At 42.6% G+C, this 15,845-nt stretch overlaps 1 protein-coding gene across 3 annotated transcripts; it reads left to right on the top strand.

The window, feature by feature from the left end:
• Positions 1 to 340: 340 nt before the first annotated feature.
• On the top strand, positions 341 to 14,489 carry RB195_019393 (uncharacterized protein; the record flags this gene model as incomplete). Of its 3 annotated transcripts, XM_064187218.1 has the most annotated exons (13): positions 341 to 406; positions 1,501 to 1,579; positions 3,122 to 3,244; positions 3,307 to 3,452; positions 3,549 to 3,679; positions 3,738 to 3,819; positions 3,895 to 4,041; positions 5,359 to 5,515; positions 5,664 to 5,768; positions 10,461 to 10,624; positions 11,715 to 11,868; positions 13,441 to 13,568; positions 14,352 to 14,489. In XM_064187218.1, the coding sequence occupies 13 exons, from the start codon at positions 341 to 343 to the stop codon at positions 14,487 to 14,489; spliced, it is 1,620 nt and encodes a 539-aa protein (XP_064043099.1). The 3 variants fall into 3 exon arrangements, with proteins under 3 accessions (XP_064043099.1, XP_013307438.2, XP_013307437.1); XM_013451984.2 differs by lacking the exons at positions 10,461 to 10,624; positions 11,715 to 11,868; positions 13,441 to 13,568; positions 14,352 to 14,489 and having other exon boundaries at positions 5,664 to 5,812; XM_013451983.2 differs by lacking the exons at positions 341 to 406; positions 1,501 to 1,579; positions 3,122 to 3,244; ... (5 more) ...; positions 5,664 to 5,768; positions 10,461 to 10,624 and having other exon boundaries at positions 11,718 to 11,868.
• Positions 14,490 to 15,845: the final 1,356 nt, after the last annotated feature.

The following is a 15,845-nucleotide window of genomic DNA, read 5'->3' as shown; positions in this document are numbered from 1 at the left end:
ACCTCTTATTGACTACGATATTTTCCCTTTCGTAGGCAGTTCCTCCTCTTCCATCAATAAATTCTCCAATCAAAAGTTAGCGAATTACAAATCCTGATAAAGAGTGCGATCTTTGATCCTCTTGTCAATGCTGGAGGTTTACAAACAAAATGAATAGTTTGTGCACAAAAAGAATCCTTTTCTCAAAAAAACTCAAGAGATAACTTTTCGTTTCGCAACATCTCCTGATAGTTGACAACCTGAACTCAACACAGACAGTAGTGTTGTGAACTGAGCAGCGAGAAACTCACTGCATGGTTGTTTACTGCGCCAGTTGTGTGTTAGTCGCAGGCCGGAATCGATGAATCGTGTGTGGCTCTCCACTGCTGCGGGCGTCGCTTCCGCACAGAGTCGTACAGTCCCGAAGGTGAGTTGTTTCCATCTTTTTTCATTAAAAAATACGGTCCGATATGCTCCTTGACGGTTGCGTAGTCTTCGTTTTATTCGTAGCCTTTCTCAATTGATGCAATTTGTACAATGGCGGGTGTGACTATGCAACCTTCGCGTGGTGTCGCGGTCAAGGACATCCGTAAATGTCAAACCAACTTCAAAACGTTCACTGAATTTGAGAATGCAGAACGCCAATCCTTCACTTCTTTCCTCAAGCGTCTCAATCCCATTTGATTTTGTGCTTTTTCCTAGCATTAGTGTTTCGACATCTGACACGTGAACATTCATGTACACATGGATAAATCACGTGAATATCATGCGGTGTTTGTGCTTCCAACTGAAAGGCAGCGAGGTCACAAATTTGGCGCTGTTGAAATTTTCCCACGAAAAGATGAGAGTACGGACGTGGTTCTCGAAAATAGGAGCTATCACATCGGGAAAACCCGTGCGTATTAAGTACACATTCTTGCATGTCTCTGTCTTTCCAACGATATAACTTACTACGGATGATACAACACGGGCAGTCCGCAACGTTTTTGCTATTGGACGGATCGGTCCGGTTCTGCTGCTTATTTGAGCCATATTAGTTGGATCGCGGACGCTCAACGACAGCGGGGTTCCCTGCATCGCAAATGGTATGTCGCATTATTGAGAGAAGGGATCACACAAGATTTTTTTCGATTACTGGGGAAATTGTGCTTGATCACGCTCGTGCTTGTGAACTACAAAATTTTGTTTTGTTTTCGCATTTCACCTATACGGTGCGTCAATTTTCTCTTCTGTACGCGATCGGAAAGAAAGGCTTTATCAGAACAGAGGATCTGAGAGGTTTTGATGGAACGAGATCGAAGATAGTTACAGAGTCCAAAATTGATGGAAATATTAATAGCTCTCGTCTATGCCATCAAAGGTGAATAGAAAACCCTGCATATAATGCAACGAAAGAACCTTTAATAGCAGACATTATATAGTCAAGACACTCTCTAACTAGTTATACTGGAATTCTCCAGATGAAGAACTTTATAACTATTCTTGTTGACTCAATGCCATCAAAAATTGTAAAATATTTAGTTCCAACCGCTGGTGTCGAAAATGGCTTCGGCTTTGGAAGGACAAATTGCACTTGTAACGGGAGCAAGCAGAGGCATAGGTGAGCGTTTCGTATGCTTTTTCGAAGCTGTGCTGTCTCCAAGCAGAACTCTAAAACTCAATTATTTCCTCTAATTCTTCAAAAATGGTTGCACTCTCTTTCTGTTGGTCTCTAAATGCAGTCGGGACAAAACAACATGAAGCTCGATGCAGATGCGTAAGTTGCTCCACCCGAAGCGATGAGATAGAGCGTAGCGGTTGGGGTCGAGCGGAGCCTTGTCGGCACCACTCGTCGGGGCTGTTCACAATGGTCCCAGCTCGATCCGAGCGGTTAGCCCTACCGTACCGCGTCGAGCGGATCCACTTACGCAACTCCACAGAGCTTCATGTCGTTCTGACCAGACTACATGTGATTTTGAATGTAAATGGAGACAGCTCGAGTTGCAGATGTCGGAAAGAAAATAGGAAAGAACATGTTAACCAGTGCTGTTGGACCCATACCAATTCTCGACTCCGTGGGATGAATTATAGGAACAAAGTATAAAGTCTCTGACGTTAATCAACGCGCTTAAGATGCGCCACTACGTTCACTTTAACTCCGAATCGTTTGGTATTCACGAACGAGTGTCTGGCGTATACAGTGACCTGCAGTGATTGGCTGACGTATCGAGTCAGCGTTTTCATCCTCCCACAGAATTCTGTTACCAATTTATCGACGTAGGAAAAGAGGAAATGCTTCCTTGGCTTTAAGGCGATTTCGAACGCTCGACCGTGCTGTTGTCTTTTTCCTCAACCTCTTACCAACTACGTTAAACTCCGCCCCAGATGTAATTAAGCTAAGTAAAGAGAAGCTAAGTAAAAAGTAAGTAAATTGTAAGATTTGTGGTTATTAATCGCAGATGAGAGGCCTGGATCTGTCTGCATGAGAACTTGTGGCTGGTTGACAGTGGTCACCTCTGGTGTGGTTAAAATCGTGAAAATCAAGTTATTGTTTTGATACTTCATTCTCGATTACCACTGAATACTTTTTTCATCACATTATTGTTTTAAATAATTACATGTGGCTAATTTCTAGCGTTTTTCACTAATTTGCGACGAAGAACGAGTCATTCATCAGAGCAGTTTCCGAAGCTGCCAACCTCACCGCGAATTCTGAGAACTCATTCTTCATACAGCCAGGACAAGCGTTCGCATCCTTACGTTTTTGCAGCAATATCGATGAAGCTATACGATCACTGACCTGTGATTAACAGAAGTAGGTGCGGGACTGTTTAGAAAACAAGCGCATCTTTGATATAATCGTAGAACTATGTAGAATCGTAGTGCTATGTGATTCTTAAAGCTCCACTTTTCTGTAGCTTTCGCTTAGTTAGCCTTAGCCCGGAAAAATGTTCATACTTCAAACCGTCAAGAAGAGATTAAATTCGGGTCAAAACGAAGCGCTATTCTTCTCAGCGCGGCTAAGGCCAGGAACGTTCACACCGCGAGCGTAACTGTGTACGCAACTGCACCACGAGTCAGGTCGATTCAGCTCGCAGTGTCCATTACGTACATATGGAGAATTTGCTGTGTATGCCGCGGATTGTAAACGCAGTAATTTTAGGAAGAGGCATAGCACTACAGTTGGGACAATCTGGTGCAACAGTTTATATCACAGGAAGAAAGCCTGAAAAAAGTTTGCAGAGTAGATACAGTAATTTACCCACTTTGGAGAAAACAGCCGAAGGTATAGTAAGTTAACTCATTGTTTTTGCGCTCATTAATGAAATAATCAGGTTTCATTTGCAGAAATTCGTCAAAGAGGTGGGAATGCGGTGCCAGTCTACTGCGATCACACTGACCACAATGATATTGCCAAGCTTTTTGAGCGAATCAATACGGAAAACGGAGGAACACTAAATATTCTAGTAAACGCTGCATTTTCCGGCGGAAAGGTGGGGCCTTATTTTCATTTCTACCCATTACCTCTATATTCCATCAGCTCCTACTCTGTTGTGCTCTTCAGTGATACCTTTTCATCTTAATTTTAGGATATGGCTGATTCTGGTTCAATTCCATTTTTTCAAGCGGACCCTTTACTGTGGGATTCGATCAACAATGTTGGTTTACGGAATAACTATATTTGCTGTGCGCACGCTGCCAAAATAATGACGAAGAAGAAGTGAGTGCCCCCATGTCTTCTTTTAAATTTTTAAGTATATCGATTGATTCTTATCAAGATCCGGTCTAATCGTAAACATTTCCTCCGCTGGTGCTCTACAGTACACCTTTAACGTTCCATACGGTGTCGGTAAAGCTGCGGTAGGTGTAGAGAAGTTGAATTCTTCTCTCTGAGTTGTCTCAAATCGGAAACTGTTGTTTAATCTGAACTTGCAGCTTGATCGTATGTCGGCCGATATGGCAGTGGAGCTGAATCCTTTCGGAGTTGCAATTCTTTCGCTCTGGCCAGGCATGGTGCGAACGGAATTCTCCGGAATACTAAGGAATGAGGGCAAATTGGAAAAAATGGTTCAACAATCGAAGGTTGGCGTCTCATACTTCTCATAACTATGTAACACAGGCCCTACTGTCTTCTCACCAATCAGTTAAGGTGTTTAAAATCACTTGATAAGTTTGAAAATTGTTGTCAAAACATAATTATCGTTTATCACAGATTAGTTTTTTTTTTCTGGAACATGGTGTCTTGAAGTATAAAAGACTCATTCTGACTGATATTTTTTCTTCAATCTAGTACCTATGTTGTCTCTTAAAGATTGCCCAAAGTCCTTGTTAGAAGAAAACTCGAGAACTATCAAAAGTCAGCAAAATTTTGATGCGATGTCTAGGGAGTCTTTACAAATAAACATAATACACAAACACATTCACCTACCTTTTCGTGTATGAATAAAATCACATAGTTTCTGAATTTCACCTTGTATTGAAAGGTTCCTCACTGTTGTGTCTGACGAGAGTTCATAATTAAAGGCATCACCCCGCGAATCTGGGGTGGTACGGGTTTCAGGTGGGTTATGCCTATACGGGGTCGTAGATTGTGGGAAAAGGGTGATTCCGGCGTCGCATACATAAGGCGGACGCGCTCCAATAGAACTCGTTGTAGAAAATAGCGTCCCTAACTCTCGAAGCCGCAGCTTCGGGCCGTTTTTTCCATCGGAAATCCGTATCGCGTCAGAGTCGTGGGGTGGTGCTTTTAAAGGAAGCATGCCACGAATCTGGGGTGGTACGGATTTTAGGTGGAGTATCCGTATACGGGGTCGTGGGTTATGGAGACCAGGGTGGTTCCGCTGATCTCTCGCTGAATCACTGCAAGCAGCCGCCCCCGAATGTTGTTTTGTGCGATGCCTTCTATTGCAGCGCGCCACTCTTGCACGCGTAGCGTCCCTTACTGCGTATCGGGGCAGTCCGAGTTGATTTTCGACGAATCCCAGTTCGGAGGCGGCGCAAAGGGTGGAGCGTTAGATGGCGATGGATGGCGCCATACAAAACAGTGTTCAGGGGCCGGCTGCTTACAGCGATGCAGGTAGAGATGAGCGGTACTGCCCCTGTCTCCATAATCTACGACCCCGTATACTGATACCCGACATGAAATCCGCACCACCTCAGATTCGTGGTATGCTGCCCTTAAGCGGCTGGGCGCTTCTATCTATACTTTTGCTGTAACGCTAACTGGGACTAGAAAAAGAGAAAAAGAAAGAGAAAAGAAAACGCTATCGTGATATACGCAAACCAAAACTCAACTAGTTAAAGTTACTTGGCTACTCAACAGTGTTTGCGAACGCATCTAACTCAACTAGTTAATGATCAGGTTAGCAGTTAGCGCATAAAATTAAAAAGAAATTGCAGGAAGCTCTAGACAAAGCATTCGAACACAGTGAGTCAACAGAGTTCGTTGGTAAATCCGTCGTTGCGCTGGCATCCGATAAGAAGATCCTCAAAAAATCTGGAAAAGTGTTCATGACCTATGATCTTGCACGGGAGTATGGCTTCAAGGACGAAAACGGTGAGTACGTGCTCGAGTATATTTCTGTTTATACATTCCGGTTTAAGAACAGAACTTCAAAAAGAGAACGAAAAAAAGTATGAAATAGAGCAGTTTCTTTTCGCCCTAGTCAACACTCCATCAAAATATTTATTACATCGTTCTCCAGGAGAGTTGCCAATGGACATCCGTTGCGTCGCAACTGCTCTCGAGTTCTTTGGATTCAATCGAACTGCCTCCATTATGCCGTCTTTCCTCAGAATACCCCTTTGGGGTATGCACTTCGCTTCGTACAAATTTCCGATCAAACTATGGTGATGCCTTTATCTATGCGTAGTTTCTTTTGCCAATAGTGTTCTCATCTGTTCTATCACCGAGCTTGATTCCGTGTTGTTTACAATCTTTAGGTTACTGGTAATTTGTAGATAATTTTTCTACTAGGATTACTGTTTGTCTTCTCATTGTTAGAAATTGTTCTACATTATAGTAACTTTCGAAGTCCTCAGTGTAAGTTACGGCAAGTTTTTACCTCCTCTACACCTCATTCGAGATACGGTGTCTAATTGCACTAATTGTTTTGCTTCGAATTTGCTTTAGATAAATCGCTATGAATTCAGCTTTTCTTCGCTTTCCTTTTCTCTTTCCGTAACATTACTCATTTTCTAAGGTCTGTCCGTTCTCGCTACACTGCTGGTACCTGAAGATAGCATACAACGAACTTGAGTGTGTTTTTGAATATCTTTTTTTAGTCCTTCTCTTAATAGATAGAGTTCGGGATGTAGCTAAAGAATTTGAGCACGATCACGCTGAAATCGTTTTCCAGAAAAAGCCGTTACTTTGACTGAGAACTCCGTAGTCATTTAAGTTCCCCAATCCTACTATATGTAATTTAACACAAAACAGCGGAAGTCTCCTCCGAACAATCGTAGGCACGTTGCGCATTGCCTTCAAAGGTGACATGCCCAAAATTGACAATGTTCTTTTCAAGAAAAGAAAGGCTTAAAGGTGTAGATGACGAGTATGGGCGCGATCACGATCAGTTTCTGAGAAACAGCGTGGGAAATGGCCTTTTGATCGAATTTTCCTACGAGGCACCCAGCCTTGATGCGCTGCTGTTGCTTCTTCCGCTGCCGAGGCAGACGCGGTGCGTATGATTGCATTCGCATACGTCGCACATTGCCTCGTAGGGAAATCCGATCGACAACGTCATTTCATGCTCCGTTTTCACAAAAAACAAGGGGAGGGGCGAATTGGTGGCGATCGCGCTCACAGTCGTCATCCACACCTCTAACTCTACCCTTTTGTGAAGAGATTCTCCACCATCAAATTCGTGGTAACCTTTCTTTAATAACGTGTTCATCCTCTCACCTATCTTAGAAGGTTGAGAAAAAACGTAAACCTTCCGAGAAGGTCCTTCAGCTTTACATTTTATATTAAAACTTTTGCAGGTGTTATAGTTAGTACTTACATAAAGTACCCAGCAGAATCCAAGTCTCTCGACAGTCGTTTTGAATGTTGAAGTTTCTTCATCAATACTGGGTCTTATCTAACATATTGATGCAAAAGTGATGTTGTCCAGAATTAGATCCACTGAATTTATTTTTAAGTTTCTGTCTGTGGAAAAAAACACATGAAGTTCTTAGTTATAGTGCTACATGCAGGGTTTTCGTTTGCCGATTGACAACTATTGAAATCTAACGAACTAACTTCCCTTAATAAACCATCGTCTGAGTTAATCTTTCTCTTTCATGTTCAAAAAATCTTCCATGTTGATAGACGAAAAACATGCTTAACCACTTAAGCGGATGTTCTTTAGGAGAAATATCACATTCTTACAGAATTCAGTAGAAAATTCAGCTAGCTACTTAATTTCTTGACTTGCGCCTTTTCGTGCTTGCAACGTACGTCCCTAAAACCTAATTTAAAGGCATCATCTTGAGGAGGATTATTGTCACGGACAGATAATTGCTGGGATGCAGCATTCGAGAGAATTCCCAATGTTGTTTCCAATGCTCATCCATATGTAAAAGCATGAAGAGCAATTTTGGGTGAACTGATCAGTCAATGAGCTCTTGATCTTTCGATTTCTTGACTTGCGCCTTTTCGCACTTGCAACGTACGTCCCTAAAACCTAATTTAAAAGCATCATACCACGAATCTGAGGTGGTGCGGATTCCAGGTGGATTATTCGTATACCGCATAGTAGATTATGAAGAGGGGGTGATTCCGTCCATTTCTTCCCAATTGCCGTAAAAAACGGCCCGGAAGATGCGGCGCGTGGACAAGACTGGCATGCTCCAATCGAACTGGTAGAAAATAGCGCGCCGGAACGCTCGAAGCCTTCTTTTTTTACGGCAGTTAGGAAGAAATGTACGGAACTACCCCGTCTCCATAATCTACGACCCTGTATACGTACAATCCCCTTGAAATCCGCACCACCTCAGATTCCTGGTATGCTGCTCTTAACGGTATCCGTATACGGGGTCGTAGATTATAGACATGGGGTAGTTCCGCTCATCTCTCCCTGCATCATTACAAACAGCCGCCTCCAGAATACTGCTTTGTACGACGCCATCTATTCCAACGCTCCACCCCTTGCGCCGCCTTCGCCCTGCGATTCTTCGAAAGTCAAATCGGACTGCCCGATAGGCACTGAGCGACGCTACGTGTACAAGGGTTAGGCGTTGCAACAGATAGCGTCGTACAAAACAGCATTCAGGGGCCGGCTGCTTGCAGTGATTCAAGGAGAGATCAGCGGAACCACCCTGGTCTCCATAATCTACGACCCCGTATACGGATACTCCACCTGAAATCCGTACCACTCCAGATTCGTGGTATGCTGCCTTTAAAAGCATCACCCCACGACTCTGACGCGATATGGATTTCCGATGGTCAAAGATCGTAGATTGCAGATATAGGTGGGTCCCGCTCATTTCTTCCTAATCGCCTTAAAAAACGGCCCGAAGCTGCGGCTTCGAGAGTTAGGGACGCTATTTTCTACAACGAGTTCTATTGGAGCGCGCCCGCCCCCCTGTTTATGCGACGGATCTTTCGGGCCGTTTTTTATTAATTACGAAAAAAATGGACGGAATCACCCTTTTCCCACAATGCGACCCCGTGTAGGCATAACCCACCTGAAACCCGTACCACCTCAGATTCGCGGGGTGATGCCTTTAACACTAAAAAATTCAATGCTGAAAAATTTGTTGTATCTACATAGTACAGAAGGCAGCGCAAGCCAGCTTTGTGTTGGATGTTGTCAGATATAGCAGTTTGTCGCTTCAATCGGTCGTGATCCCTTCTTTTTGGGCATCATCACCAATTGATTGTCTTGGTTTTCGAATGGTGCTTAGAGCAGGGACGGCAAAGATAACAATCTTTGGCTGTGGATGGACGAATAACGGATTTGGATTACAAATCTTTCTTTTTTGGACTCGAAACTTTAAATTATGTTATTTTAAAATAAAAATTGATTTGTTAAGCAAAAGGGGAGAGTTACCATCACTCGCAAAGATTTCTCACACAACTTCGACGAACAAAATTAGCCGACAAGTATTAACCAAATGTGGATATACATTAGAACAACATTAGTTTCGAGTACTTCTAATCGAACAGAACAAGTCTAGGACTCGGAGAAAAACTGTTACCAACTTGGTGAACACACTCGAACATTCGTTGCAACAATGGAAACTAAAAACAAGGTGGTCCACATTAACACGGTAATACAGTAAAACGCCTGAAAGATTTCAGAATCTCATTAAACAACCTTTTAGGATACAAAAGGCGTGGAGGAAGACGCATAATAAAATTCAAATAATCGGAACTTTTACGAAAACGTAAAAATAGAATCTAATTGGAGTTAGAGGTAGAAAGGAAAATTCTATTCCTTTGATTTCCTTCGATACAAACGCAACATTCCGACATACGCTGCCTATCGTGGAGCCTAATACGAAATCGCAACTTCGTAGAACGTTGTTGGTTAAAGGCAGCATACCACGAATCTGGGGTGGTACGGATTTCAGGTGGAGTATCCGTATACGGGGTCGTAGATTAGGGGGTAGTTCCACCTATCTCTCCCTGAATCACTGCAAGCAGCCGACCCCTGAATGCTGTTTTGTACGACGCCTTCTATTGCACCCTTGCACGCGTAGCGTACTTTACTGCCTATCGGGGCGGTCCGAATTCATTTTCCACGAATCACAGGGCGGAGGCGGCGCTATGGATTTAGAATTAAGTGCACGAAATAAGTCCACGATAACGAATATCTAAGAAGGCGTTAAAACCATTCCGGATTTCTAACGGAAATCCAGAATGGTTTTAACACCATGAATAACAAAAATGAGTGCTTATCAATTACTTATGAGCTTATACCGTTCGTAACACTCTGTAAGCTATAAGATTGTTCCGATGCAGTTCCTTAGAACTATCCAGACGTCAGTACTCAAGGATACTGCACGGTGCGTAGATCTTATTCGCGTTCGGCGACAATCTGTGAGGAAGCGATGGTTAATCAGCCCTGCCAGTCGGCGAGAATAGTCAATTTGTTTTCCTTTTGGAGTTTTTGCGTAGTGTACTTAGAACGATATCGAAGCTTGCCAAAGAGAGAGAGGGAGTGTGACAGGATGTGCATACCATTAAGAACCCCGAACTATTTTCAAGCCTCGATAAAGAAGTCGTCGAAACATCAGGGCACAAATAAAGTTCCACCAAAACGTTGTTGGGACAATAAGATAACATAAATGATAATTTTTCACTTCTTTTCTTTTCTTTTGTTTCGCCCAAAGCATTCTATTCATGCTTCATAGTAAATAAAATTGCAGATAATAAACTGTCCGATGTCAATTAGTCCGCTTGGGATGCGCCCAACGTTTACTTCAATTCAGAATCTTTTGAGATTTGTGACTGACCTATACAATAACTTGCGGGTACCAGCCGATGTGTCAAGTCAGTGTTGTTATCCTTCCAGACAACTCTGGTACCATTCTTCGACCCCGAACGGATGAAAGGCTTGGATGGTTCCTGGGCGCTTTCGAATCGTCGACCATCCGTGCAGTCGCAGCGGAACCTCTGACCAACTACGGTGCAGCCGCCCTCATGATAAATGATGACTTTAGAATGGAATTAAAAATGGTCAGCTAAAATGCCCACAGCTTCGAAAACGTTCATACTTATGTAATATTCATGAACGAGAAAGTGGAAGCTTGTGGAAACACTCGTCAAACGTCATTTCTCGGTGTTATTTCTAGGATTTGCACAGAAATCAGTTTTGAGTGGTTTTGTCATGAAAATATGTATGATTGAAGTGTGCCTAAGTTCTCGAATAATAGGGAGGTTTTTTCAAAAGTTCCATGTTTGGCGTTGTTTCAAAACACAAAAACATTCGCATTAATCGATATAACACTTGAATAATTGGGAAGAGCAGAATTGGAAAATTGGACGAATAAGGTATCTCAACAAATTTCTTACAAGCCTGCAACACTACGAAGACGAGTTTTGTATAAAATACATGTTATTTAAGTAGCAGTTGTTTATGCGTGCGTACAAATTGATGGATTGAACTTTGGCGCTTATTAGGCATAGGTGATGTCGGCACTGCAACACTGGACTCCCTGTGACAGAAAAGTGTCTGAATGGTCCCTAGTAACGGGAAAAATGTCTCATCGCGACTCTAGTTCTTATTTTGTAGAAAATTTACGCCAGTTCCACCTCTACCAAAAGAAAAATTCTCATATGTGAAGGCACTCTGTGTTTCTGCTCTTGTACACTACATTATCGACCATTCGTGCGGTCATAGGTCACCAGCGCAAGACTGTCGTTAGTCAAAACAAGCCCAAGCCCCTCTAGAATCAAAATGTCGCCGGGACGCCCACATCTATCGCTGGACATGGTCATTGTTCGTTTCTCGGCTCGATATTCTTTCGTGACGACCTCGACTGTTTGTGCCGATTGCTGATGTTACAACAACCACCCTTCAACCAAGAACCGGTTAAAACATATAAAACTTCAACCGTCTACGAAATCGTACACTTCTTGTGTCTGTGTGCTTCTTTGTACGCACCTCGTTGTTCATCGACATTTAGCATTGTAGCAACTTCCGACTACATACACATACTTCCATCATCGTCTCCGAAGAACACCAATCCGTCGACTCGTCCTCTTTCACCATGGCTTATACGCGTGCTTCTATTTCCAGGTGCAAAACACAGTCTATCGTGTTCAGGAGATGAAGTTTGTTTTACTTGTGTGTTTCGTCTCCACTGTTTCGTCGCTTCCATTCATTGGGTCAATTCAATCAGTAGCAGTTACCGGAAAACTCACCTGCAATGGAAAACCAGCGGAAAACGTTAAAGTAAAGCTGTACGAGAAGGAAGTTTGTGAGTATTTTTTCTTGTTTAACAGATCTCGGTGGTGATATTTTACCTTTGGATACTTCATAAGCCAATGATGTCAAGTCACTTGAATAATCGGAGCAAAACCTTTCAATTTTGATAGAAACTGATATGAAGCACCGCTGAAATTTTATTCCATACCATTGCGTTCAAATGAAAGCCCGGCTTCAAGATCTATGTCGCGCTGACAAAATGCACTTTATGTATGTACTTTATGTAATTCAGTAAATTTCATTCCAAGGCCACTTGCTGACATTACCACTAACACTAATTGATTTGGGCGAATTTACACTCACTTAGCGACAGCGTTTCTCGAAATTTTGGATGCTAAACTCTTCACACAAACATGATTTTCAGAACTGCGTAAAATGGATCTCAGTACTCCTATGGGGAAAAAGGAGCACTGCTGGATAACTTTATCATGAGTACATTTTACGTGTTTTCATCTTGTGAATCCTGGGTGTGAAAAGTTGCCTCGCAGAATGAACTGAGCCCTCTCTTTCTTAGATTTATAGAGGTGTTTGCTTTTTGGCGTTCATAGTCGAAAACTACTATATACTGAGAAGAAATAGGTAATTTTAAGAAACAATAAGAACAATTTTCACAGGGTATTCACAATACAGTTTCAAAAACAACTCTTGGATTCTACTTGGCTGCACATTTTAATGGGTGTTTACAGTATTCAGCAAATTCAGTAACAAGATCTGTACCGTTCTCTTTAGTTCTCTCTCAAACTCAGCTCCAGATTTCCTGAGCTAAACTTACTTTCGCAGCTCCCTTTACTTGGCAATTTATGGAGAGCATCACGACTAGTCAAACATATTGCGATATCGCCAAGATCGCACGTTTTGTGCTTGAAAATCATAGCTTTGCGAAATGCAAAAAAAGAAAGATTGAAAACACGAATCTACATGGTCGGATCAAAACGACTTGAAACTCTCTGCAGTTGAGCGGACGGCTGCACTCGAAGCACTGTTGTGGAGCGAGGTTGAGATCGAGAAGGAATTCTCGTTAGCTTGCAGTAAAAAACGGGCCGGAAGATGCGGCGCGTGGACAAGGCTGGCGCGCTCCAAACTCCTTGCAACTCCTTGCTGAAAACGAAAAAAGAAAACGAACTCCTTGCAGAAAATAGCGCGTCGGAACGCCTGAATCCGTATCTTCCGGACCGTTTTTTACGGCAATTAGGAAGAAATGGACGGGATAACCGCTCTCTCCATAATCTACGATCCCGTATACGAATACTCCACCTGAAATCCGTACCACCTCAGATTCGTGGCGTGATGCCTTTAAGCTAACCACCTCTATGCCAACTGCTCACTCTATATATTATACTATATCTCGCGTACGTGTCCACCTGATTAATTGGTACAGAGAAACTTCGTCATTGTATACAATGAGCTGGAAAACAAAAAGTGAAGACATCGTCAGAAGGAAAAGTGGACGATCCAGTGAAAAATTTTAGATGATCAGAAGAAAACCTAGCTTTTTTTTGAAGTAGTGTACATTACCGACCAAACTATCCTTTCCATGCACTCTGAAGTAATAGTTATTTTTCAGTGTTGGATAAACTTCTTGATGAGAAGTTCTCCGACTCCAAGGGAGTGTTCAACCTATCTGGCAGCAAAAAGGAACTCACCACTATTGATCCGAAAGTGAACATTTATCACAAGTGCAACTACGAAGGAGTAAGTCCTTATATGTATCGGCCTTAAAATTCCATTTGAAATTGAATTTAAAATCAATTTTGAAATTAATCAAAATTTGGAATCATTTCAAAAGTAACAATTCTTGTGCATAACATCGCATAGAAGCCGCGAGGTCCACTCATCCGCTTGAAACGACGGCAACGCTGTTTAAAGCCGTTCCCATAGTATGATTCAAAAACAGCACGGTAAGGTCGTGAAGTTAGATGAAGCGAGCCAACTTGACATCCGAACGTCGGCCGAGTTTGTTGAGGCGATTGTTACGGTTTTTTTCTGACATCCCTACAAATCTGACACTATTGGTCCCGAATTCTGAAGTGCGACACACCAGCCACCGAAACCGTAAAGACCGAAACAACAAGAAAGCCGCCAAAATCTGCTATCAATCTTCGCTGCCTCGCGAACTCGCAAAGCGATGTGGGCAGCTCGCGCAGTAGAAAGTATGTAGGGAACACTTTGCACCGTTTGTTGCGGAGAGCTCTCGTGTCCGCTCCCTATCTTTCGTTGTGTGGCAGCGAAAAACTATGGAGACAGCTTTACGGAATTTATAGCGAATACAGCGTCGGCGGATGAATGCAAGAGGAGGGGAATTTTGACGGAAGTCCCTTAACTGTAATAACATCAGAAAGTCGACCGTTCTGATGCTGTTACTGCTAAGGGTACTGATTACGACAGAGTCGTGGGTTCACTGATTTACTCGCTTTGATTCTAACGAAAATTGATCATTCTCCAGCCTCGAACTTGACTCACTTAATATTGTTTCAGATTTGCTTCAAAAAGATCTCCGTCAAGATCCCCAAGAACTTCGTGAGTGAAGGCGAAACTGCGGAGAAGGTGTTCGACATCGGAGAGCTGAATCTAGCCGGAGCATTCTCAGGAGAAAGCACCGATTGTCTGAATTAGAGCCTTGTATAAAGATTTTAAAAAAGGGCTGAATAAGAATGTTTAAGAAAAGCTGCTGTGTTTTGTTTAATTTGTGCAAGTAAGTGGGAAATCTTCACGAATAATGGATTACTCAATCAGAGTAACGTGTGTCATTTAAAAATACCACACCTCAACCTTTATTCAGCCAGTGATTCTTCCAACAAAGATCGTAATTATTCTGACTGATGTGCAGGTATCGGTTTATGTTTAATAGAGTAGGCATGCAGATAGAAGGCACTGTAGTGATACGAAAACCGTGTTCGAAATAGAAAATCAGGCTGGAACTGGCCTTGTACAGGAAGTAGCGGAAAAAGTTTCTCTTCTTGTTTATTAACATCAGTGCAGAAAAAGAAGTTGACTCCCAGAAACAGCACTAGTTTCCTTTTTGTGTAATTCATGTTATTCAATCGTGTACAGGCTGGGGCAGTCTGGCTCAGATAAAAAAAAACCTTCCTGCAATGATTCAGTAAAGTAATAAGTACTAAATGGTAATTCAATTATTTAACTTCTTTCTAGATGGAACTTTTATTTCTCTAAGGTCTCGGCTTTTTCGCCGTCTTCAGAGGCCTAAATAGAGAATGATTGGAAGAATGCTACGTTTAAAGGCATCATCCCACGAGGTGAGGATTTGAGGTGGTACGGATTTCAGGTGGAGTATTCTTATACGGGATAGTAGATTATGGAAAGAAGATGATTCCGTCCGTTTCTTCCCAATTGCCGTAAAAAACGGTCCGGAGGATGCGGCGAGTGCACAAGGCTCGCGCGCTCCGATCGAACTCGTTGTAAAAAATAGCGCACCGGGACGTTCGAAGCGGTATCTTCCGGAGTGTTTTTTTACGGCGATTAGGAAAAATGGACAGAATCACCCTTCTCTCCATAATCTAAGATCCCGTATACGAATACTCCACCTGAAATCCGTACCACCTTAGATTCGTGGGGTGATGCCTTTCACCAGTAAAGTCAGTGTTTCGATGATCGTTCTGCAACTGTCCCTTATTTATCCCGCAAAGTGCCACACTAAGTGTCGGTGTTTCGATAGTCGTTCAAAGTAGTTAAAACAGAACTGGTATACATTGAAAATAGTCTTACGTATTGTTCCACTGGATGTGGTGTGGCTGGTAGCACGCACTTGTTACTCAGTGTACCAGCGAATGAGTATTGCTGTGTGTTGATCAGCAGCGACGACATAAATGATTCGATCTACGCACACAATATCAAACAGTTGTAGGTCACAGAGCGGTACAAATGGTGAGAACTCATTTGTTATCGGCAAGCATACACTTATTACACATTCAAGTGTTTCTTACAAAAATCCAAAACGCCTCCAACGTCTTT

This window comes from Necator americanus, chromosome II (genome assembly GCF_031761385.1).
Source record: "Necator americanus strain Aroian chromosome II, whole genome shotgun sequence".
Classification (NCBI taxonomy): domain Eukaryota; kingdom Metazoa; phylum Nematoda; class Chromadorea; order Rhabditida; family Ancylostomatidae; genus Necator; species Necator americanus.
This window is presented reverse-complemented; position numbering and strand designations above follow the sequence as displayed.